Source organism: Ictalurus furcatus, chromosome 20 (assembly GCF_023375685.1).
Source record: "Ictalurus furcatus strain D&B chromosome 20, Billie_1.0, whole genome shotgun sequence".
Taxonomy (NCBI): Eukaryota; Metazoa; Chordata; class Actinopteri; order Siluriformes; family Ictaluridae; genus Ictalurus; species Ictalurus furcatus.
In genome coordinates, this window is record NC_071274.1 from 8,354,551 (window position 1) to 8,378,896 (window position 24,346).

The 24,346-nt window shown below is 40.0% G+C and overlaps 1 protein-coding gene across 1 annotated transcript in view; it reads left to right on the plus strand.

Annotated features, from left to right (window-relative positions):
- The window catches only part of adcy8 (adenylate cyclase 8 (brain)), a 61,531-nt gene that overhangs the window by 12,077 nt on the left and 25,108 nt on the right, over positions 1–24,346 (plus strand). Inside the window, exons 3-6 of the mRNA XM_053651266.1 lie at positions 1,965–2,092; positions 12,521–12,679; positions 12,865–13,135; positions 23,341–23,538. Of these exons, the coding sequence (XP_053507241.1) occupies positions 1,965–2,092; positions 12,521–12,679; positions 12,865–13,135; positions 23,341–23,538 (756 nt within the window). The remainder of the gene's footprint in view (positions 1–1,964; positions 2,093–12,520; positions 12,680–12,864; positions 13,136–23,340; positions 23,539–24,346) is intronic.

The following is a 24,346-nucleotide window of genomic DNA, read 5'->3' on the forward strand; positions in this document are numbered from 1 at the left end:
GATAATGTTTTTTATTGAGGCAAAAAGTTATCCAATACTAACTGGGCCTGTGTGTGTATTTGCCCCCATAGTTACTAATTTGCCAAATCTATGAAACTATACAGTTTCATAGATATTCATAATGGGGTTCAGCTGGACTAGATGCAACCAGGCCTGATTACTGCAAACCCTGTTCAATCAAATCAACTTTTTCAACAGCATGAAGTTGGTTAAAAGGTCTTACCCAGTAACACACTATGCTAAAATTTAAAGAAACTCCAGAAATGATGAGGAAGAAGGTGATTTAAATACATCAGTCTGAGAAGGGTTACAAATATATTTCAAAGGCTCTGGGACTCCAAAGAACCACAGATAGAGCTATTATCTCCAAATGGAAAAACTCTGCACTGTAGTGAACCTTCCCAGAAATGGCCGACCTTCCAAAACTCCTCCAAGAGCACAGCAACTACTCATCCAGCAAGTCACAAAAGACCCAAGGACAACATCAAAGGACCTACAGGCCTCTCTTGCATCAATACAGGTCACTGTTCATGAATTCACTATCAGAAAGACACAGGGCAAAAATGGCATCCATGGAAGGGTGGCAAGGAGAAAACCACTGCTAACCCAGAAAAATATTCAGGTTCGTCTGAATGTTGCCAAAACACACCTTGATGATCCTCAAACCTTTTGGGAGAATGGCCTGTGGACTGATGAGTTGAAAGTGGAACCGATTGGATGACAGGGTCTCTGTTACCTCTGGCATAAACCAATCACAGAATTCCACAAAAAGAACATCATACCTACAGTCAAGCATGGTGGTGGAAGTGTGATGGTGTGAGGATGCTTTGCTGCTTCAGGGCCTGGGTAACTTGCAATAATTGAGGGAAACAGGAATTCTGCTCTCTACCAGAAAATCCTAAAGGAGAATGTCTGGTCTTCAGTCCGTAAGTTGAAATGCAAGCTCAACTGGATCACGCAGCAAGACAATGATCGAAAGCATCAGAGTAAGTCCTAGTCCTAGAAGTAAGTGAAAGACTGATCTCCAGTTATCAGAAGCGTTTGGTTGCAGTTATTGCTGCTAAAGGTGGTACAACCAGATTTTAAGTTTAAGGGGGCAGTTAGTTTTTCACATGGTTGATGTTGGATAACTTTTTTTTTTACTTCAATAAAAAAATAAAAAATAAAAATTGTATTATGTGTTTACTCAGTTTGCCTTTGTTTTATGTTGTATTTTATTTGAAGATATACACACAAAAAAATAAATAAATCAGTATATACTTTTTCACAGCAGTGTATTATGTAGAGCCTACAATCTTTTTTTTTTGTCTAAATAGTAGGCTAGTATGTGATATTTAACATTATTTACTAAAGATTGTATGTACCATTTAATTATTATTTTTAATTAATTATTTTTTATTGACCCAATAATGCAGCAAACATCAAATATTTAAATTTAAAAAAAAATAAAAATAGGGTGGCATTTGTACTGTAGCATTATTGTGATTAAATCTTTGTTTTAACCCTTGAAGCTTCTCCAAACGAGAATTGAGCTCAGTCTGCTCTTGTACTATATCATTTAGTGCTAGCAGCTGAAGCATGCAATTATGACGCATAGCATGGCTAATTGTGGCAGTGTGTAGTGTTTAGCAATGATGAGCAGCGCTAACTGGTCTTTTGTTTCGGCACAGTTGTTTACAGAATCGTGAGAGCATGTAAATACTGCAGCAAGCATGAGTAATAGATATCAGTGCAACTAAGTGAGATTATCATTAATGCTCTGTCTGTGCCTGTCAAACATGCTAGCGTACTCTTACAAATTTGTTGCAAGGCTCACATCTCTCAGCCAATAGAGGGAGACTGCCAGTTTGTGCAAAATTTTTGTAAAAAGAATTCTCAGCATAAATCTGAATTTTTTCACTCTCAATTGCCACTGGGCTAAAATTAAATACATTTCTTGATTTCTCTTTCTACCTCTCTTTTAGGAACACCACTGTTTGAGGATAAAGATTCTTGGAGATTGTTATTACTGTGTCTCAGGCCTTCCTGAACCCAGACCAGATCATGCCCACTGCTGTGTAGAAATGGGCCTCAGCATGATCAAAACTATCAGGTAATGCTCCTAGATAGCATGTATATTTGGCCCACATGTGACTGTTATCTGGTACTTTTGGCGAAAGTACACTATATGGCAAAAAATAAGTGGACACCTGACTGTTAGCCATTCCCCAAACGGTTGCCACAATGTTTGAAGCACACAATTGTCAAAAGATTTCCCTTCACTGACAATTGCCCCTATGCACAGAGTGATCATAGTTTGCCAAAGTTAGAGTGAAACTTGAGTGGCCTGCACAGAGCCCTCACCTAAACCCCACTGAGCATCTTTGGGATGAATTGGAACTCTAGCTGCACACAAAGCCTCCTCACCTGACCTCAGTGCTGACCTCACTAAAGTTCTTGTGGCTGAATGAGCACAAATACCCACAGCCACACAAAATGTAGTGGAAAGCCTTCTCAGAAGAGTGGCGGTTATAGCAGCAAATGGGAACTAAATCTGGAATGGGATGTTCAAAAAGCACATATGAGTGTAATTGGTCAGGTATCCACGAACTTTTGGCCAAAAGTGAAAGTTTTGCCACACTTGCAGAATTGGTGAGAATTTCTCTTTTGGATCAGTGCTGGTGTTGAGGTGTATGGTCCAAATAAAAACACACAGGTATGGGGTTGGCCACATGTGGTGTGAATATGGCACACTTTTGAAAGTGTTTATGTGTAGGCTTTATTTGGCTTAAAGCTGGAAAGCCACATGTAGTCTGGAGCTGAGCATGAATCATGCAGCAGTTCATTACTTAGCCTAGCCCACTCTAATTGGGGCGGTGGGTAGGTGTCCATTTCTGTTGTCTGTTAACAATGTCCCTTATTTCTCAGATGTATAATCAGTGACTTCATTTTAGCTTCATTTAACTGTATGTCAGTGGTTAAGGGGTATGTTGTGGGAATTGTTTTCTAAAAGTTAAAGTGGCGGCTGTGGTTCAGTTGGTAGAGCGGGTTGTCCACAAATCGTAGGGTTGGTGTAGGCCAACATGACTCCACATGCCGAAATGTCCTTGGGCAAGACACTGAACCCTAAGTTGCTCCTGATGGCAAACTAGTGCCTTGCATGGCAGCTCTGCTACTGTGTGAATGGGTGAATGAGACACAGTGTAAAGTGCTTTGGATAAAAGTGCTATATAAGTGTGCCATTTACCATTTAAAGTCAAGGAGAAAAAAAAACCTTCCTTCATCTCATTGCCCCTGGAGGAGACAGACGAGAATGGACTAATTTTTATATTGCCAGAGAGGGCATAATGTCGATAAGGAGAGGTAAGAATATTGGTTATTACTACATATTGTTATTATTATTATTATTATTATTATTATTATTATTATTATTGTTGTTGTTGTTGTTGTTGTTAATTTTATAGTTCTGATGCTATATATTATTTTATATCTAAAATGAGGAACTGCATGATGATGATGATGATGATGAAGGAAGAAGAACAAGATGAGAAGAGTGGCCTGCCATTATACTCAGTTGGTTAAATCGGTATTGCAAGTACATTGTGTGTGTTGAATTACAGTATATTAAAATAGAAATTTTTCAAGATTGTTCACAGATATTACAATAAACACATAATTTGTACTTTTCCCTCCAAAATGATTGGAATGGCAAGGCTGATTCAAATTTTTATTTATTTATTTATTTATTTATTTATTTATTATTTTGGCTGTAGACTGAAAATATTTGGGTTTGAGATCCAAAGATGAATATGAGAAGAGAGTTTAGAATTTCAGCTTTTATTTCCTTACATTAATATGTAAATGTGTTAAAGGACATAGAACATAGTACATTTTTTATCAGACCTCCCACTTTGTAGGCAAGCAAAACTATTGGAACATGGGACTGACAGGTGTTTCTTGTTACCCAGGTGTGTCCTGTTAGATTGATTGTTTAAACAATAAATAGCTCTGAACATATACTATTGGTTTTAGCCTTCATTTCACCTGTGAAGACTGCATTTGTTGTTTAAAAGGATAAGCCAACATAAAGATCAGAAACCTGTCTATGGAAGAAAATAAGCCATTTTGGAGCTGAGAAAAGTGGGAAAATCAATCAGAGGCATTGCACAAACATTGGGCATAGAAAATATAACAAATTGGAATGTCCCAAAAAAGAATGAAACCACTGGTGTTCGGAGCAACAGACACCGAATGGAAGGCCAAGGAAAACAACAACAGCTGATGACAGAAACATTGTGAAGAAAAACCCCAAAACAACCATCTGTGTTATGTAACCCAGTTCCCTGAGAAGGGAACGAGACGTTGTGTGAGCTTTACACTGAGGGATGTGCCCTCGCATTGGACTGGTATCTGAAGCTTGTGTAACTTCATGCCTATTTATAGGCCTGCTGTGATCAGGTGACATGGCAATTAACCACGTCGCGTGATATAAAAATGGCACCTGTGAACTGTGCCGTCAGCTCTATTATCTGAAGTGAAGACACAATTCACAGGCTTGCCCCAGTATGACAAAGCTACACAACGTCTCGTTCCCTTCTCAGGGAACAGAGTTACATGAGTAACCCAGACATCCCCGTTCAATGGGAATGAGACAGTACGTGAGCTTTACACTGTGGGAACAAGAATACCCACTTCGTAATACTGAGGGCATGGCCTGTTCAAAAGGTCCGAGCCCAAGGGTTATTGCAAGACTTGTTGTATTACCAGGTTGTAATATCAAATAAATGTGTACGGCATAGAACACCCCACCACAGCAGATACTTCCTGTAAGGGTACCCCTTTGGACAAAGCCTTCGAGGAGGCGACCCCCCTAGTGGAATGAGCCCTTATGCCCAGAGGCGTAGCGAGACCGCACACCTCATAAGTGATAGAGATTGCTTCCACTATCCAATTAGAGATGCGCTGCTTTCACACAGCATCACCCCTACTGTCACCACCAAAGCAGACCAGCAGCTGCTCTGACTTATGCCACTGGCCGGAGCGGTGGACGTAAGTACGGAGAGCCCTTACTGGACACAGTAGGTGCAATTTCTCTTATTCCAGTGTGAGGAACGGAGGAGGGCAGAAAGCCTTCAACACTATTGGCTGGGCAGCAGACTGTGGCACTTTAGGAATATAATCCGGCCTAGGATATAGGAAGACCTTGGTTGATCCAGGGGCAAAGTCAAAGCAGGAAAGGGCAATAGAGAGAGCTTGTAGATCTTCTACTCACTTGAGGGATGTCAGGGCCAGCAGAAGAGCTACCTTTAGAGTCAGAAGCTTCTCTGAGGGACTCTAATGGCTCAAATGGGGCACCTGACAGACCTTCCAGGACCACAGAAAGGTCCCAGGAAGGTATGCGTTGTCTGCAGAAGGGCCCCACCCACCTGATACCACATATAAACCTCAAAGTTAAAGGATGTTGCCTCACAGAGGCTCCCTCAATAGGGGCATGGCTGGCTGAAATGGCGACCATGTAGCCCCTGATTGTAGAAGGAGCCAACCCTGCTGAGAAACATCATTGTAAGAACTCCAGGATTGTAGCTATTGTGCAGTTAACTGGGTCTTGCTGATGTTCCTCACACCACAAGACAAAAAGTTGCCACTTGAGTGCATACAATTTCCTCATGGATAGTGCTCTAGCATTCAACATGGTCTCTACAACCTCACTTGTGAGACCAGAATCTATGAGCTGGTGCACCTCAGGGCCCAGACCCACAGTTACCATAGTTCCGGCCAAGGGTGATAAATCAGCCCTCCGGATTGAGACAGTAGATCCCTGCGGACAGGAATCTCCCGAGGAGTGTCATCTAACAGGGATATTATCCCTGAGAAGCTTATCCGAGCTGGCCAATAAGGTGCTACTAGCAGCAGACGTAGATGGTCTTGGCGAACTCTCCCTAGAACTTGGGGAAAGCATACAGATGTGACCTCGGCTACATGTGCACCATGGCATCCAGTCCTAATGGTGTGGGAGGAGGGCAAACCACAGCAGGCAGTGTGTTGTCTCCTCAGACGCAAACACATCCACTTCCGCTTGGCCAAACCTCTTCCATACAGACTCCACCACTTGGGCCCCCGGGCCTCAGCCCCTGTCTCAACAGGATGTCTGCCCCCACATTCCAGTTGCCTGGAATTTACATTGCACTCACTTACAAGAAGTTTCCCTCTGCCCAGAGAAGAATTGGTTGCACCTGCCTGAACAGGGGGAGTGAATGTAACCCTATCTGGTGGTTGATATATAAGACCACCGCTGTGTTGTCTGTTACAACTAACACATGGTGCCCTCTTAATTGAGGAAGAAAGAATTTCAGTGCTTGAAATAAGGCCTGCATTCCTAGGTGATTTATATGCCACTCCAGATGAGGGCCGCTCCAAAGACTGCGAGCTGGACAGCCATCTAAACCCACACCCCAGCCTGTGAGGGAGGTGTCTGTCATTGCCACCTTGTGATAAGGAGACGCCCCTAGAGTGTGACCCAAAGTTAGAAACCAGGGACAAATTCTCAGAGCATGTAGGCATGCAGCGTGACACTGATTACTCTCAGAGATTTCATCCTCGGAACTTTTCAGCCACTACTTATATGGTCTCATGTGCAATAGGCCCAAAGGTGTGACATTGGGTGCTGCTACCATAAGCCCCAACAGTCTCTCATAAAGACTGGAGAGGATGCCCAGATCCAGCTTTAGTTTGCTCAATTTTGACAGGATTGACCCTATGCATGTTGGGGATAGAAACACTCTTATTGTAGTAGAATCCCACATAACTCCTAGAAAAGTTGTCCTCTGCACTGGAGAAAGCATACTTTTCTTGCGGTTCAACCTGAGCCTCAAGCTCTTTATGTTTGCAAGAACAACATGTCAGTGTTGAATCGCTAGTTCCCTGGATCATGCTAGAATTAACCAGTCATCCAGGTAGTTTAGTACATGGATGCCCTGGAGACGCAAGGGAGCCAGAATGGGATCCACACACTTTGTGAAGGTACGAGGGAATAAAGCTAGCCTGATGGTAAGAACCCAATATTGGTACACACTGCCTCCAAACATGAACCTCAGGAACTTCCTGTGACAGGGTGATATTTCTGTGGAAATATGCGTCTTTTAGATCTAAAAGAATTTTACCAGTCCTCGAACTGAATCTGTGGAACAATAAGTTTGAGCGTCAGCATCTTGAACCTGTTTGTCTGAACAGTACAGTTCAGAGGTTCAGATGATGCAGATCTAAAATTGGCTGCATGCTCCCATTTTTTTTTCAGGCCAGGAAATTGAGGCTGTAAAAACCTCCCTCCTTCAGGGAATGGGATACATGTTCTATGGCCACTTTGTCGAAGAGGGATAGACTTCCTGCTCTAACATCGGGCCCTGCTCTGTGCTGACTACTGTGGTGAGCACACCTCTGAACCAGGGGGTTCAAGCTCTGCACTGGACCTGGTAACCCTTTTTTACGGTAGACAGAACCCATGGAGACACATTTGGCAGTAGTTTCCATGCTTTTAGTCTTTTAGTGATGTTAACTTTTCCACATTCTATTGGAGGGAAAGCATCAGATTTCCGTTGCCCTGTGACAGCTCGCTGACCAGAGAACACTGAAAACGTGGGACAGCCTTGGCTAGGGGAGACTCTAAAGTAGTACTGGGGGCTAACTGCTCTAACAACCTCATGTCCCCCAATACATCCCTCCATGGCCCCTCAGGACCACTCCTACTTTGTCTGCTTGGCCTTTATGACCATTCTCAGATCAGGCCTATTAGCAGGCTGAAACTATGGCTGCCCCGTTCCCCTGGCTCTCTGCCTTCTGTGCCTCCCGCACAATAGAATGCTGCCGTATGTAGAGCTCACGCAGCAAGTCTGCTTGGTAGGTCTGCAACACTGCCATTGTATGTAGTGACCCACAAGCAAGACCCACTGCCACATACGCCTTGCCCACCATCACCAAGGTTGCGTTACATGGCTTGTATGACAAAGCCAGCCCCCATAAATTACCTGCCATTGATACCAAGAGGTTGCTTGTAAGTGCCTCCTCCACCTTCGGCATAGCTAAATAGCCCTGCCATTCATTCCCCATGATGGCCAAATAATCCACCATTGTGGAGTTATAAATATGGCTTATGTTTTGTTTTCCCCAGAAGTGTGATATTTTGTCATGCACTTCTGGAAAAAAGATTTTTCTGCGGTGTGAGGGAGATTTATTTTCACTGGGAGGAAGTGCTCATCCAGCCTGCTACGAGCCACTTCCTCTTCCCCAGGCCAGTCTAGATTTAGTTTTTCAACTGCCCTAGTAATCACTTCAAGCAGCTCTTTATTTGCTTGAGAGCTGATCTCAGTTTTTGGTGCAATGGCACCTCCTACTGGCTCCTTGGAGTCAGAGAGGGTGTTTTGGTTTTTCATAGTGAAAAGAGGAGTCGCAATGTGAGCTCCAAAATCTGGTAGAGAGCCGGACCTGGAAGACAGAGCAAGTGATAGAGCAGTGGCTCTATCTCTGGCTCCTCTCCGGCTCCTCTTTCAGATCCATACAAGATCCCCAGGACCTGAGTTGACTGGCTGCCTCGGCAGCAACCGGCCCAGATCCGTGAGGCTCTGAAACCCAACTCCCTTTGGCCGTGAAGACAGCGAGCTGCAAGTGAAGCTGTCTAATTATAAGGCATTCACAATGTGAATTGATTACAGTTAAAAAGTATTTTTATATTTTATCAGTCTGGTAGTACTACAAACAGTAACAACACCAGAGGCAAGTTTTGTGATAAATCCAAATTTTTCTGATCATGTCATACATCGACGCACGCTAATATTACTGTAAGAACTATGAATTTTACTTTGTAGTATATTTTTGTAGGTTTGATAGTGAAAGTAATCAGTAATCTGATTACTGTCATGATCTCGCCGGCAGAGGTCGCTGTGGAGACAACGTGCACGAGTACCAGGAAAGCGCATGCACGTGCTCAAAGTGCGCATGGACGCTAAGACTGTTTCCTACGGACACGTGCCTTTTGTTTTGGTTTGGTTCTCCTCCAGTTCAAGTATTGGTTGATATTCGAGGGTGTGTAGAGACCAATAGAGACTGATGGGTGTAATGGCGCCACGCGGTAAAGTTCCATGTCCTGTCTTGTTCCTTAGTTCATGCCATAGTTAAATGAGAGTTTCCTGCCATAGTTAGATGAGTGTTTCCTGCCATAGTTAGAGGAGTGTTTCCTGACATAATTAGAGGAGTGTTTCCTGTCATAGTTAAGAGTGTGCATGCCATGCCATAGTTAAGAGTGTTCATGCCATTCCATAGTTAATAGTGTTTATGCCATGTCATAGTTAAGAGTGTTCATGCCCTGCCATAGTTAAGAGTGTTCATGTCTTAGTTTAAGGAGTGTTAATGCCTGAGTTAAATGAGTGTTAATGCCTGAGTTAAATGATTGTTCACGCCTGAGTAAAATGAACGTTTCAAGCCTGAGTTAAATGAATGTTTCGTGCCTGAGTTAAGCGAGTGTTTCAAGTCATAGTCCTGTTCTAAGTTTTGTGCTTCATGCATCATTCTGAGTTAAGGGATAAGTGTTTCAGTTTCCTGTCCTCTGCCTAAGTCTAAATAAAGACGTCACTCCTGCGCTTACATCCTGTCTTGAGTCCTGTTTCGTAACAATTACTTTTTACATGCAGTAATCAGTTACATGTTGGTAATCAGATTACAATTTTAAAGTAGTAATAAGTAATCTGTAATGGATTACTTTTTTTGAGTAACTTACCCAACACTGTATGAGACTGACACAAATTCAAATCTTGGCCTGAAGCAACCAGTTAATGATGTTTAATATATAGAACATTTTTGTATACTGTTAATATGTTAATATTATTTTAAATAAAAATTTATTTGATTAATGGCTGCTGGTTTTTAATATGTAATAATATCTAATAATACTAGTTAATGTATCCAAACTGTACACAAAAGTCAAATTTTGAATACAGTGCCCTCCATAAATATTGTCGTTAGTTTTCCAGACACTACTGGAACTTCAAATGGGATTGGTTTCTATGGTCAGATGAAACCAAAATAGAGCTTTTTGGCAATACACACCAGAGGTGGTTTTGGTGTACCCAGAGAGGGAAGCCATATGGAATGGTACCTCATGCCCACGGTTAAATATGATGGTGGCTCTTTAATGTTTGGGGCTGTTTTTCTGCCAGAGGACCTGGACATTTTGTTAGGATACATGGCATCATGGACGAATATCAACAGATATTAAATGAAAACCTGACTGCCTCTGTCAGAAAGCTTAAAATGGGCTATGGTTGGATCTTCCAGCAGGACAATGATCCAAAACATATGTCAGTATCAACACATAAATGGTTTACTGACCACAAAATCAAGGTCCTGTCGTGGCCATGCCAGTCCCCTAACTTGAAACCCATAGAAAACCTGTGATGTGAACTTAAGAGGAGAGAGATTACAAGGATCTGTAGAGATTCTGTATAGAGGAATGGTCTCAGATCCCTTGCCATGTATTCTCCACCCTCATCAGCCATTATTGGAGAAGACTCAGAGCTGTTATCTTGGTAAAGGGAGGTAGCACAAAGTATTGACTAAAAGGGTGCCAATAATTGTTGCACACTTATATTTAACAAAGATAATTTTTGGAAAAACCTGTATTTTGTTTGCAATTGTTTGATATCCATGAGAGCAGAGTATTTTTGTGAATTTTTGAACAAAAGATTAAAAGGTTAAACAATAAAGACAATTTTTCACAGCCTTCTTTGCTCATATTTACCAAGGGTGCCAATAGTAATAGAGGGCACTGTATGTTTTTGTGGGGGTTTTTGTTTGTTTGTTTGTTTGTTACATTTTATTATAGTCTGCCCATTGTTGGCAATTAAATAATGTTTGAGGGTATGTTGTCCTCCCCTTATTTTATAAAGAAAAAAAATCAAATACCTAAATCTTTGTGTTTAGGGTCTCCACACTCAGATTCTAATGGCACTGTACAGTACAGCAGCTAGTAACTAGATTAATTATTGTAAGTTACTATAAGCCTGTAACCTTAAGACTATATATTTGTTTTACAGTTTTAGTACTAGACAGTATTAGTATGAAGTGAGACAAATATATGCACCTAATTATCCAGATGTAGTGATCCAGATATAATGATCTGGTTAGATCTAGATTTTTTCCCCAATGAAATAAAAAGTAAAAACATTTCACTTATACCTATTTAGAATCCTATTTTCTATGTATAGAAAATATACTTAGAAAATACTCTTGATGGGGGTAGGGTCAATTAAAAATAGCATAGCCTTTGTGTAGTTTTGAATAAGAACTGGGGATCCACTGGCTTTTGGTGTGTCAGTCATACGTGGGCCACACAAGTGATCATTCGGCACAAATATCAACTTTTTAATATAGCTCTCTTCTGGCATGTGGCTGTGTTGTGCCATTGCTCTGGGTGTACAGATGTGAGCCATATGAAATTTTCTAATTTGGCAGACTCCTGGTAGAGGTGTGATTGTGTTTCAGCATTACTCTTGCTCTTCAGATGTAGGCCACACTGGGTTATCATAACCTGCAAACATTGCAACATTTGCAACACACCATGATGTTAACATCTGGAACATGATCACAAGGCTTCTAAAACATTCATGCAGTATTTCATCCACAGTTCTGGACTGTCTAAATGAGATTAAGAGGTTGAGCTGGGCCATGGCAAGGACCTGTGTGTGTGTGTGTGTGTGTGTGTGTGTGTGTGTGTGTGTGTGTGTGTGTGTGTGTGTGTGTGTTCAGCTATATATACAGTGTTTAAGTCAATGGAACTACCTCACAGTAAATCCAGCAGATAACAAATTAATGAATGAAAGATTATTATTTATTTAATTCTAATTTCACACTGGTTAAGCTCTCCAGACAAAAATAAAGTCACTTGTCATTTCTTTTCTAATACAAGCTAACACATTCCCTTGCCCTAATAACAGCACCAATACTTTCATGTAACAATGACACCATTGTCAATTTTAAACTGACTAAGATGACCAGTTCAGCTAGCATTCATCGTGCATATTTTGGTGTTTCAACCATTGTTTCAAATAATCCCACAACTTTTCTATGGGATTGATGTCTGGTGTTTTTTCAGGCCAGTAAATGTGTGTTTTGATGAACAAGCAACATACAGATTTGGCCCTGTACACCCTACAGAATCTGTTCAACAACTGATGATCCATACCTATTCTAGCTTCTTTGCACATTACATTAATTACCATTCATCAATTGAAGCTGTAGAATAAGGTGCTGCTGTTGGTGGATCTGACTATTTAATTTGTCTTTAGAGTGTATAATTCATAATGATAGAAGGACATTGTACTTCTGGTTTGGCAAGGTAACCAAAGAGTGAAAAAAGTGTATAATTGAATTTGTTTGTTGGGTCTGTGTGGGTTGTCATCAGTTAGTGTTTATTCATTTGGGTCTTCAGTATGCACTCATATGTTCTTGTTTTGTGTATATGGTGTATATGTGATTGCATTATATGTGTGTGTAGGTATGTGCGTTCATGTACGAAGCATGACATCGACATGCGTATTGGTATTCACTCTGGGTCAGTCTTATGTGGGGTTCTGGGACTGAGGAAGTGGCAGTTTGATGTCTGGTCCTGGGATGTGGATATTGCCAATAAACTTGAGTCCGGAGGCATACCAGGGTAAGACATGCACATACATTCACATTTTCTAAGCAAGATTGCTGTCTATTTAATGTCATTTTTTACAGATATGAGAGATAGTTCATGAAATCATATTAACATCATATAAACATATAAAAATAATTTAAAACAAGTTTTAAATAAAGTTTATAGTTGCCTAAATTGCCCTGTGTGTTGTGTTACAGGCGGATCCACATCTCTAAAGCAGCGCTGGATTGTCTAAATGGAGACTATGAAGTTGAGGCAGGCCATGGAAAGGACCGGAACGATTTCTTGCGCCGACACAACATTGAAACTTTCCTGATCAAGCAGCCTGAGGAAAGCCTCCTCACACTGCCTGAGGACATCATGAAGGAGGCCACCAACCAATCAGATCACAGAGCGTCCACCACCACATTTACTGAAGGCACATGGAGTCCAGAACTACCGTTCCACAATATAGTGGGCAAGCAGAATGTGAGTGACCTGTACATTCTGCCGAGACAGAAACAGAACAGAGCGCGCACACACACACACGCACACACACCCACACACACACACACACACACACACACACACACACACACACACACACACACACTGATCCTCAATATAAAATAATTGGTGTTTCATGTAAATAACTTGTTAATAGAGTGCAAAGGTCACAGAAGTCACTAGTGTCAGTAATGAACACTGTAGTGGTTGTTTCATATTTTGACAGGTTTAACTGGGTACTGGTATTTAAGTCTGGTATATAAATGGACCATGCATATCAAGACTACAGGCATTAAATCAGATCCCTATCCTAACTGTGATAAAAGCAAGCTATTTTATGATCAGTATTAATACATTTTATTTTCACAGACACAGTAGTGGCAGATCTTAGGTCATTAGACAGTGTGTTCCACAGAGTAGGACTATAATGACTAAAAGCACTTTATCCTATTCTTGTTTTAATTCTTGGAATGACAAAGACCAGCGACTGATTACCTGAGCGTTTTGCTCTGTTTATACACAGTGAGCAAGTCTGAAATATATTTGGGAGCAATGCCATTAAAAGCCATGTAGACAAGTAAAAGCACTTTAAAATCAATTCTGTAATTGATTGGAAGCCAGTGTAGTGATCTAAGTGATTTACGGATCTTGTTCGAGTAAGCACCCTTGAAGTAGCATTTTGGAGAAGTTGGAGCTTTTATTATTATTTTTATTATTTTAGGAAGTCTAGTCTGCCCTAGATAAATATATGTATTCGTTTTTTAGCATCAGACTGACATAAGAAACCTCTACATTTTGAAGATTATTGAGATGATTTAATAAAACTGTAATTGTATAATTTAGTAATAATAACCCAGACTTCTGACGTTGTTTGTTTAAAAGTCAGTGTAGCTGGATGCAGTTGTATTTCCCTCCTTATAGTCTTTACAACCACTACTTGTAGCTCAGTTTTGTCTGTGCTTAATTGTAGAGAATTATGGGAGATCCACTGATTGATTTCCAGAAGATATTTAGGAAGTTTAATGACAGGGTTGAGGTTATCATTGGAGAGACAGAAATCTCTCCAATGATAAGATTGATAAGATATGTCATATTTTATATGATGGAACCAAGCAGAAATATATATAGACTAAAATGTAGGGGACCTTAACCTGAACCTTTGTCAGGTTTTGTCAGGTTTGAAACTACTAAAGTGGTTTTCACACTGGACATGTTTGCTGTTGTCTGAATCCCAATGCAGTTGTTCACGGTGCCACCCACAGCGTTGGTCTGGTTTCAGACTCACCTTACTCACCTGATTAAACCCTGGTGCATTTGTGTTCATCTTACGTCATCACAAACACGCATGGAGAACACAACTTGATTCACCATATTTTTTTTTTTTTAATTTATTTTGGTGATATTATGCACACAGAGATTATGTGCAGCAGTGGACCTCTACTGTGTCCAACAAAGTCCCCTGCCACTCATGGTACACATATGTTGTGGAAACTAATGATGTCGTCATTGGCTAAAACACATGCGCATGTTACTTTACTTCCTGTGAAGTGCAGACCCGAGTACTGGTTGAGTTCACATTCACGGGAATCGCGGCACAGTTCCAGTGCAACTGAACTCAGACCACCTCCTACAGGTAGTCTCAGGTTCAGTACCGCTGTGCGCTTACTGGTCCACATGACAGGTTTCACGCTACCAATTTTTCATGCTTGTTTCTAAGTTGTGTAAGGAGATAAATGTATTTTGTGCCAAACCTCTTTCAAGTTTTACAGACATGTAGAGCTTTTGAAAAAGTCTGAGGCCAGTCTATTTAAGGGCTCAGAAATGAAAAAAGCAGTCATATTTGAGTAACATCTATTTAACCTAGATACTTTTAGATACAGTTTGGTTTGGATGGAAAATCACTGATATTTCAACCTCTGGCTTTGGACTGAAATAATTCTGAACATCCAATCTGTTATAATCATTTAAAATTCTTAAGGCCATATCAAATATGATCTATTTCAGACATTCATAAAAACAGATTATCTGAGTTCTTTTTCAGCCATTGCAAGTTATCTGACCATAGTTCTGTAGGGTGTACACTGTACAAGGTGTACAAATTTTCAGAATTTTAAATATTTTTCATGGGTTTCTACTTTGTGTTACTTTTCATATACTGTAATATGTGGCACTATTCATTTTCTGTGTTTACACTGAGGTTTCACTCACACTTTGGCAGAAGAATAAGGTCTAGTCATATTGTAAAACCACTCTGAGGACTGGTAGCCTATACCTTTAGTATTCTATTGTTTATGAATTGAATATGTGATTGTAGTGTTTATGTTAAACATTGGCTTCTTCCATAGGCAAGGTTCTTTCTGCAAGTTGCACAGTTATACAGTACAGTATCTTGAAATATCACAAAAAGAAAATGATATAATGAAGAAAAGTGATGTTATGTTTGAACTGTAGAATCATGTTACAACCCCAATTCCAAAAAAGGTTGGAACGCTGTTAAAATTTAAATTAAAACAGAATGCATTGATTAGCAAATTTCATAAACCCATATGTTATTCACAATAGAACATAGAAAACATATCAAATGTTTAAACTGAGGAAATGTATCATTTTAAGGAAAAAATAAGGTAATTTTGAATTTGATGGCCGCAACACATCTCACAAAAGTTGTGATGGGGCAACAAGAGGCTGGAAAAGTAAGTGTTACTAAAAAGAAACAGCTGGAGGAACATTTGGCAACTAATTAGGTTAATTAGCACAAGGTCAGTAACATGATTAGGTATAAAAAGAGTATCAGCAGTGTCTCTCAGAAGTAAAGGTGGGATGGAATCTGGATGGAAGCATATGTTGCTCTAAAACCTGTATAAACCTTTCAGCATTGATGGTGCCTTTCCAGATGTGCAAGCTGGCCATTCCATAGGCACTAATGCACCCCCATACCATCAGAGATGCAGGCTTTTGAAGTGAACGCTGATAAAAAGTTGGATGTCCCTCTCCTCTTTAGTCCTCTTTAGTTTAGAGGACACGGCGTCCATGGTTTCCAAAAAGAATTTCACATTTCAATTAGTCAGACCATAGAACAGTTTTCCACTTTGCCCCAGTCCATTTTAAATGATCTTTGGCCCAGAGAAGACAGCGGTGTTTCTGGATCATGTTCACATATGGCTTCTTCTTTGCATGATAGAGCTTTAACCAGCATTTGTGGATGGCACGGAGAACTATGTTCACAGACAGTGAGTTCTGGAGGTGTTTCTGAGCCCAGGCAAGGATTTTCATTACAGAATCATTACTGTTTTTACTGCAGTGCCGCCTGAGGGCCCGAAGATCACGGGCATGGAGTATTGATTTTCACCATTGTCCCCTGTGCCCAGAGATTTCTCCAGATTCTTGGAATCTTTTGATAATATTATTAATTTTACATTTTTACATAGAGGAACATTATTCTGAAATTGGTCCACAACTTGTAGACACAGTTTTTCACAGATTGGTGAATCTCTGCCCATCTTTACTTCTGAAAGACTCTGCCTCTCTGATACTCTTTTTATACACAATCATGTTACTGACCTGTTGCCAATTAACCTCCAGCTGTTGCTTTTAAGTAACACTTAATTTTCCAGCCTTTTGTTGTCCCCGACCTAACTTTTTTGAGACGTGTTGCAGCCATCAAATTCAAAATTACCTTTTAAAAAAAAAAATCTTACATTTACTATTACATTTGATATGTTTTATGTTACCCAACTTTTTTGGAATTGGCCTTGTACATTACATCATTGTTGCATTTATAGCAGTATTGTAGAAAATCCTACTGCTAATGGTATGTTGCTGGTGGGCTGTGGAAGAGCAGTGTTATAATTAGATGGTGCACGACAGTCAAGCTGCAGTGTGTTCTAGACAGGGGAAGAGCTAGTGTGGTGCAGCTGGTGCATTTGCACTGGGGCTCATGATCCAGGTGGCAAATTGTTTACTCTGAACTGTGGCTAACAGCACTATTTTCATCTACACGAAAACACTATTTTCTCCATTTAAACAGTCTATCTTGTTCCTTCTGCCTTGTAGAAGCAGACAATGAAAGGCAAATAAATTATTACAATTTACTTTTCTATTATAACTAATGAATTACAACTTTTACATTCACCTGACCCTTTTTGCACATTATTTTGCATTCTCCAATTTGAAAGGTAATCCATGGTTTCCCCAATTTTGAGTCTGGGAAACATTACATACTGTACAATAGGACACATATTTTACGTATTTCATCATGTGGTTTAGAACTTGCTAATGGTCAGTCCAATTACATCATTTTGTTTATATGAAGTTCTATAATTCTACCAGGATACTTAGTGAACCTTTATCATTAACATAAAAGTGAAGCCAAAAGCAAGGTTAGAGGAAAGAGGAAGAAATGGACAGGGCAAAGCTCCTATGATTTGACACATTTGCTTGATCGCTAACTCTGGCTGGTTAGTTGTAAACAATCATGTCTAGTTTAGCAAAGTGTAATTGTCTTGCAAATGGTCCTAAATGATGCATTGTGGAATATGTTGTGCTGTAGAAGCTGATAAAGAAGAAGTAAATCCATTTTCATTACTATTGTGGCTACTATCTCCTCATGGATAAAAACAATTCTACAGAGGGTTTAAGTGCTGCTCATGAAGTTTTAGGTGTTGTTCAGAGGCATTATAGACAGTCGGAAATGATTGCAGGAGGTTCTACATGGTGTGGATGAATGGTGTAGAAGGTTTTATTAAGAGTAGTTGATTAGAACGTTCTTGGTATGTGAGTTGCTGCTTGTATCGAAGAACTCTTTTTTGTTGTTGGCTGAACTACCAGGCTGTTGCTGTGGAGATTTGGTTAACATAAGGGAATGTAGTCTTTGATAAGCGCGGCGCTTTTGTTGTTTTTGTCATGCAGTCAGCTCTGAAGAACAGCTTAACACTTCAAAGAGATATTACCACAATGCTAAAATTGCCCAATCATGCTCTAGCACAACACAAATCCCTCCCCTATGTGTGTGCATGTGTGTTAGTCTTATAAACCTCATTTAATGTAGAAATCTCAATGTGTGTGTGTGCTTGTGTGCAGTTTATTACCCTACACTAGACTACAGCTGTGTGTTGTGAATCTGATGAACTGTGTATGCACTGAAGTGATAAGATGGCATGTCTGTGTGTGTGTGTGTGTGTGTGCGTGTGTCTGAGAGATAGAGAGAAAGAGAGAGACAGAGAGAGCGAGAGAGAGAGAGAGATTCTGGTAATGGTCTCCATGGCAACAAGAATGTCCGTAAGGTAGTAACAGGATTCCTTTCCCATAGTCACTCTATCAGGCTCAATCTCCCACCCTCTTTTCCTCTCTTTAACCTTCAACTTTTTCAACATCTGCTGTTTTTATCGTTTTATCTTTCTTGTGTCTTTCAAGAAAGAAATACACTTCATCTTGGCCACACTGTATGCATATGTGTGTTTATTTATATATTATCAGATAAGTCTATTTTGGTGTGCGAGTGGATCAAATAATGCATGCTGTCATCCAAATGCATGCATTACACACATACACACACACAAATACAGTGCCCTCCACTAATATTTGCACGATATGAGCAAAGAAGGCTGTGAAAATTTGTCTTTATTGATCTTTTGTTCAAACAATTCTGCTCTGCTCTCATTGATATCAAACAATTGCAAACAAAACACGGGTTTATCCAACAAATAAATCTCTTTGTTAAATATAGGTGTGCAACAATTATTGGCACCTTTTAGTCAATACTTTGTGCTACCTCCCATTGCCAAGATAATAGCTCTGAGTCTTCTCCTATAATGCCTGATGAGGTTGGAGAATACATGGCAAGGGATCGGAGACCATTCCTCCATACAGAATCTCTCCAGATCCTTCAAATTTCACGGTCCACGCTGGTGGACTCATCTCTTCAATTCACCCCACAGGTTTTCTGTGGGTTTCAAATCAAGGGACTGGGATGATTATGTGGTCAGTAAACCATTTTTGTGTTGATTTTGATGTATGTTTTGGATCATTGTCCTGGTGGAAGATCCAACCATGGCCCCTTTTAAGCTTTCTGGCAGAGGCAGTCAGGTTTTCATTTAATATCTGTTGATATTTGTCCATGATGCCATTTATCCTAACAAAATGTCCAGGTCCTCTGGCAGAAAAACAGCTCCAAAACATTAAAGAGCCACCACCATAATTTACCATGGGCATGAGATACTTTTCCATATGACTACCTCTCTGTGTGCGCCAAAACCACCTCTGGTGTTTATTGCCAAAAAGCTTTATTTTGGTTTCATCTGACCATAGAACCCAATCCCATTTGAAGTTCCAATAGTGTCTGGCAAACTGAAGATGCTTGAGGTTGTTTTTGAATGAGAGTAGAGGCTTTTTTCTTGAAACCCTTCCAAACAACTTGTGGTGATGTAGGTGATTCGGATTGTAGTTTTGGAGACTTTCTGACCCCAAGATGCAACTAACTTCTGCAATTCTCCAGGTGTGATCCTTGGAGATTTTTTGGCCACTCAAACCATCCTCTTCACAGTGCATTGAGACAATATAGACCCACATCCTCTTCCAGGTTGATTCATAACATTTCTAGTTGACTGGAATTTCTTACTTATAGCCCTGATGGTGGAAATGGGCATTTAATTTTTGCTATTTTCTTATAGCCACTTCCCATTTTGTGAAGCTCAACATACTTTTGCCGCACATCACAGCTATATTCCTTGGTCTTACCCATTGTTATGAATAAGAAAGGGAATTTGGCCTATGTGTTACCTCATATTTTTGCCCCTGTGAAGCAGGAAGTCATGGTTGAACAATTTCCTGTTCCTAGTCACCCAGGTGTAGTAAATAATTTTAAAATATCAATGGGAATATACTTCAAATATATTTTTCTCGTATGAATTCATAGGGGTGCCAATATTTGTTGCACACCTATATTTAACAAAAATATTTTTTATAAACCTGTGTTGTGTTTGCAGTTGTTTATATCCATGAGAGCAGAGGATTTTTGTAACGAAATGTAACCAAGTGGTAAATGGTCTGTTTATTTTGTTTCTTACCTTGCATTGTAATGAAATCTATTTCATGTTCAGATGAACATTTCCAGCTAAGTATAAATGCAAGAAAAACTGTTATTGCCTAAGTTATCCTGGAGGTGTCATTTAAGTAGCGATGTTAGGTACAAGTGAAGAGGCTAGGCACGCACGCGCACACACACTACGCAATTCTATGTGAGAAGTGCAGGAGAGAAGCTCCCTCTTGGGTTTGCTTGGTAGATTTCACATCATCCAGTGTGTTCATCGAAAATGTTGGGAGTTTCAACTCCTGGGAATTGAAGGTATTGTGCGGTGCAGGAGCTCATAATTTTTCCCACTGCTGTATTGTCAGATGCCAGAAACTTGTTAGCAACACTATATTCAAATCACTTATCAGATCAATTACTGAATAAGTTTAAATCTAAGAACCCTTTAAATGTGTTCCTGGTGGTAAATCTAAATCCACGGTCATAAAAATATCAAAAGGTTCAACAATAAAGACAATTTTTAACAGCCTTCATATTTACCAAGGGTGACAATATTAGTGGAGGGCACTGTATACACAAACACACACATGCGTATACACAAATTTTGTCCACATGCTTTTCATCAGTCTTAACATTATTGATCAGAGTCAGAGAGTAGAATTAAATAGATGGTGTTAAAATACTGTTATTATATACTGTATATCAATATATATATATATATATATATATATATATATATATATATATATATATATATATATATATATATATATATCTATATCCCACCCTGGGTCTGGACTGAGACCGGGAGTCAAATTTGAACACATCTGTAACTCAGAGTATGATACAATATGATATAGCACTTCATTCTACAACCAGTGTGGCAATCCTAAAATCACCTGTTCCAGATATTCCCACTGCTGATAGGTGAACTATTGAGCATTGAGAGCACTGAGAGCAGTGTCCGCAGGAAGGGAGGGAATGTCTAGCCTGATACAGGGGTCATAAACTAGAATTACACTATTGCAAATCCCAGCAGCTATCAGCAGATTAACAGGGCCTAATCCCACAGCAGTGACGCACATCAGTTCAGAGAACTTTGATTGCACACAACTATACCACACAATGAATCAAGTGTGAGAGATCCTGTGTGTTCAAGAATCATTCTAGCATTACTTAAGTAGAGCTCTGTTTTCTCTGCCATGTGAGTCAGGACCATAGCTGCAGGGAATGATCCTGGGGCTTCACTCCTCTTTTGGATAAAATTAATCTATGCGTGTGTGTGTGTGTGTGTGTGTGTGTGTGTGTGTGTGTGTGCGTGCAGGTGTGCGTGCGTGCTTGCATATGTGTGATGTGCCATAATTTTTCTTAGTCATGGTCCTATAATGAATTTTTAGCCTTCTAAATCTTTACCATATGTTGACATTTCAATAGGCACATACACCAAACTGTTATACATGAGAGAGAGAGAGAGAGAGAGAGAGAGAGAGAGAGAGAGAGAGAGAGAGAGAGAGAGAGAGAGAGTGAGTGAGTGAGTGAGTGAGTGTTTCAGGTGGTTGGCAAAGAGTTAAGATGTTTCTCTCTCATGCAGTTAGGCTAGATATTTGTTCCTATTTATACATTGTCTAAAGAAAGAAGCTGTGAAAAGCAGCTTCCTGTGGATGCCCACAAGCAGGGGAAATGTGGGGAAACACTTTTTTTTATTTTAGAAATAACATGATTAGCATTATACAGCACAGAATGAAAACATATACTGCATATTGAAATTATTCATGTACAATAACTTTTATACTTTTTTTCTGTTCAGACTGCAGTTGTTTGGCGGGTCTACACTGGTTGTAATAGTAACAACACTATCTTTAATATACACTAAACATTCATTTCTGATCACCATCTTTCTGATAGCATTTTTTACAAATCCATCTTAATTGTGCTAATATTCAGCTGCTTAAATGTGTTTTAACACATGGGGAATTCTTGCTAGGACAGCGTGTCATTTGTGAACGTGTTATGCTCATCATGATGGAGCGCTAATAGGCGCTAATAGGTGGCAAAACAGGTCTTTACTGTCCATAGACTACTAGTCACATACCTTTATATTTCTCTTTCTTTTTCTCATCCTCTTTTTTTCTTTTTGCAATACTTAGCCCCTGATGGCTTTGACTTTTTCATGATGAAAAGACCAGTCAAGCACGGACACTCCGCCCTGTACATCTCTATCTCTCTTCCTAACAGCGTGCCCTCTATCAGGGATACCAGATAAATAATCGCATGCAATCATAAAGTACTACCTGAGTAAAAATAGAAAAAAAAAACCTAAATAACTTACTAATTAATGATAATAATAATAATAATAATAATAATAATAATAATTTAACCAGTGAGGGTGCCCCTCCTAACATGTGTCCATATGGTAATTAATAGGATTAGCTAAAAGAAAGAGCAATGTAAATTAAATATTGTGGAAATAGTTTTGAAAATTATATTATGCTTCCTGCCAGCTAGCTGTAAAAATTTGCACCCAGTGTTAGTAAAAATCAATTACCAGTTTGTGCAGTAGTCTAAGATTGTCTTCTATAAATTTAGAACTAACTCATCTCAGGACCAGGCCTAAGCCCTAGGGGTTAGTTAGTTGGTTTCTATCATCCCGCTCCTAAGGCCTTTTCTGAACAGACCAGTTTAGTTTAACTTTGAGATAATTAAGTTCACAAAATTTATCTACATATCAAAACATGCTTAACCCTGTGAAGAACTAGTCTAAATTTATACATCAGATCATTTTTTTAAATTGTGCTAAGTATATTTCTAGGAGCAAGGATAACAATTACTGGTGTTACCGGTGTCAACTGGTAATATCTGTCACCTTTGTCAACACTTGCTTTCAGAAAGCTCCCACTCATCTTCTTTCTCTGCTTCTTTTCATTCAAATTAAGTCAGCTCATCCAAAATGTGTCAAGATATGTTTCAAGATTTTGTCAAGATGTCTTTCTATGGAAGATTGATGAGTCATTTCACTTGCTTTATTAGCTTGTGAACACAAAAACACACAGACAGAGATGTTCAAAAAGACAGACAAGCCAGGCATATACAAATATATACCCTAACAAACACCCCCCTCTCCCACACACTCATGGAGGCTGCATGTGCTTTCCCTCTGTAGACGTTGGCTGCTCTCACTCGTCACTCCATAAACCTGCTCCCCAACCATCTGGCCCAGGCGCTGCATGTGCGCGCCGACTCGCAGGAAATTAACGCGCGCATGCAGAGCACCGTCGCACTGCGCAGCGGAGACAAACTCCGACGACAACACATCATCCCTTTCTCTCTCACGTTTAGAGAAGCCGTCCTGGAGCACAAGGTAGCCAGCTACCCCAGCTCATCAGCAGCAGCAGCAGCAGCAGAACTCATCTGAATTCACCTGAACTCCATCCTCCTGCTTTTCTTTCCCACTCCTCTTTTTTTTTTTGTACAAATTGATTTCTCATAAGTAAGCAAAAGGCTGTTGTGTGGTAGGATATTTCCAGCCACACAAGCTGATGCACAAACACATGCTAAGATGTGCAGACACATACAAACATGTCTGGATTGTTTACAGTAACAGTACATCAGTATCTCTTCAGAATTCAGATGCAGATGTTTGGATACAAACAGCAGTGCTAAATTGTGCATCTCTAGAACCATGGTTGAATGGGCTAATCACTGTTGGCCAGTGATGGTTGACTTTTGATTAACTGATCTGCCCTTTGTTTACTCATGAGCCCAATTGCCATTGCTTCCCCTTCTCATCACATTATGTTTTGCTTTTACTGTATTTCCTTGAGTTGACCTTGATCTGCCCCCTGCTGTGTCTGGCTACTCTGCAGCTGATTGGTTTGTTCCGTCTTGCCTCCAACTCAGACATCACATATTCTTCTCTCAGAAGAGTGTGTGCTTCTGTGTGTGTGTGTGTGTGTGTGTGTGTGTGTGTGTGTGTGTGTGTGTGTGAACGAGAGAGAGAGAGAGAGCAAGAGAGAGCGCAAGAGAGAGAGAGACTCACACATCCACTCTATTCACTCTCTTGTATCTACACAGTAATGAGGTTTGACTATATGAGCGTCTGTGTAAATATCTATCCTTGTAACTGTGTGTGTGTGTGTGTGTGTGTGTGTGTGTGTGTGTTTCCAACA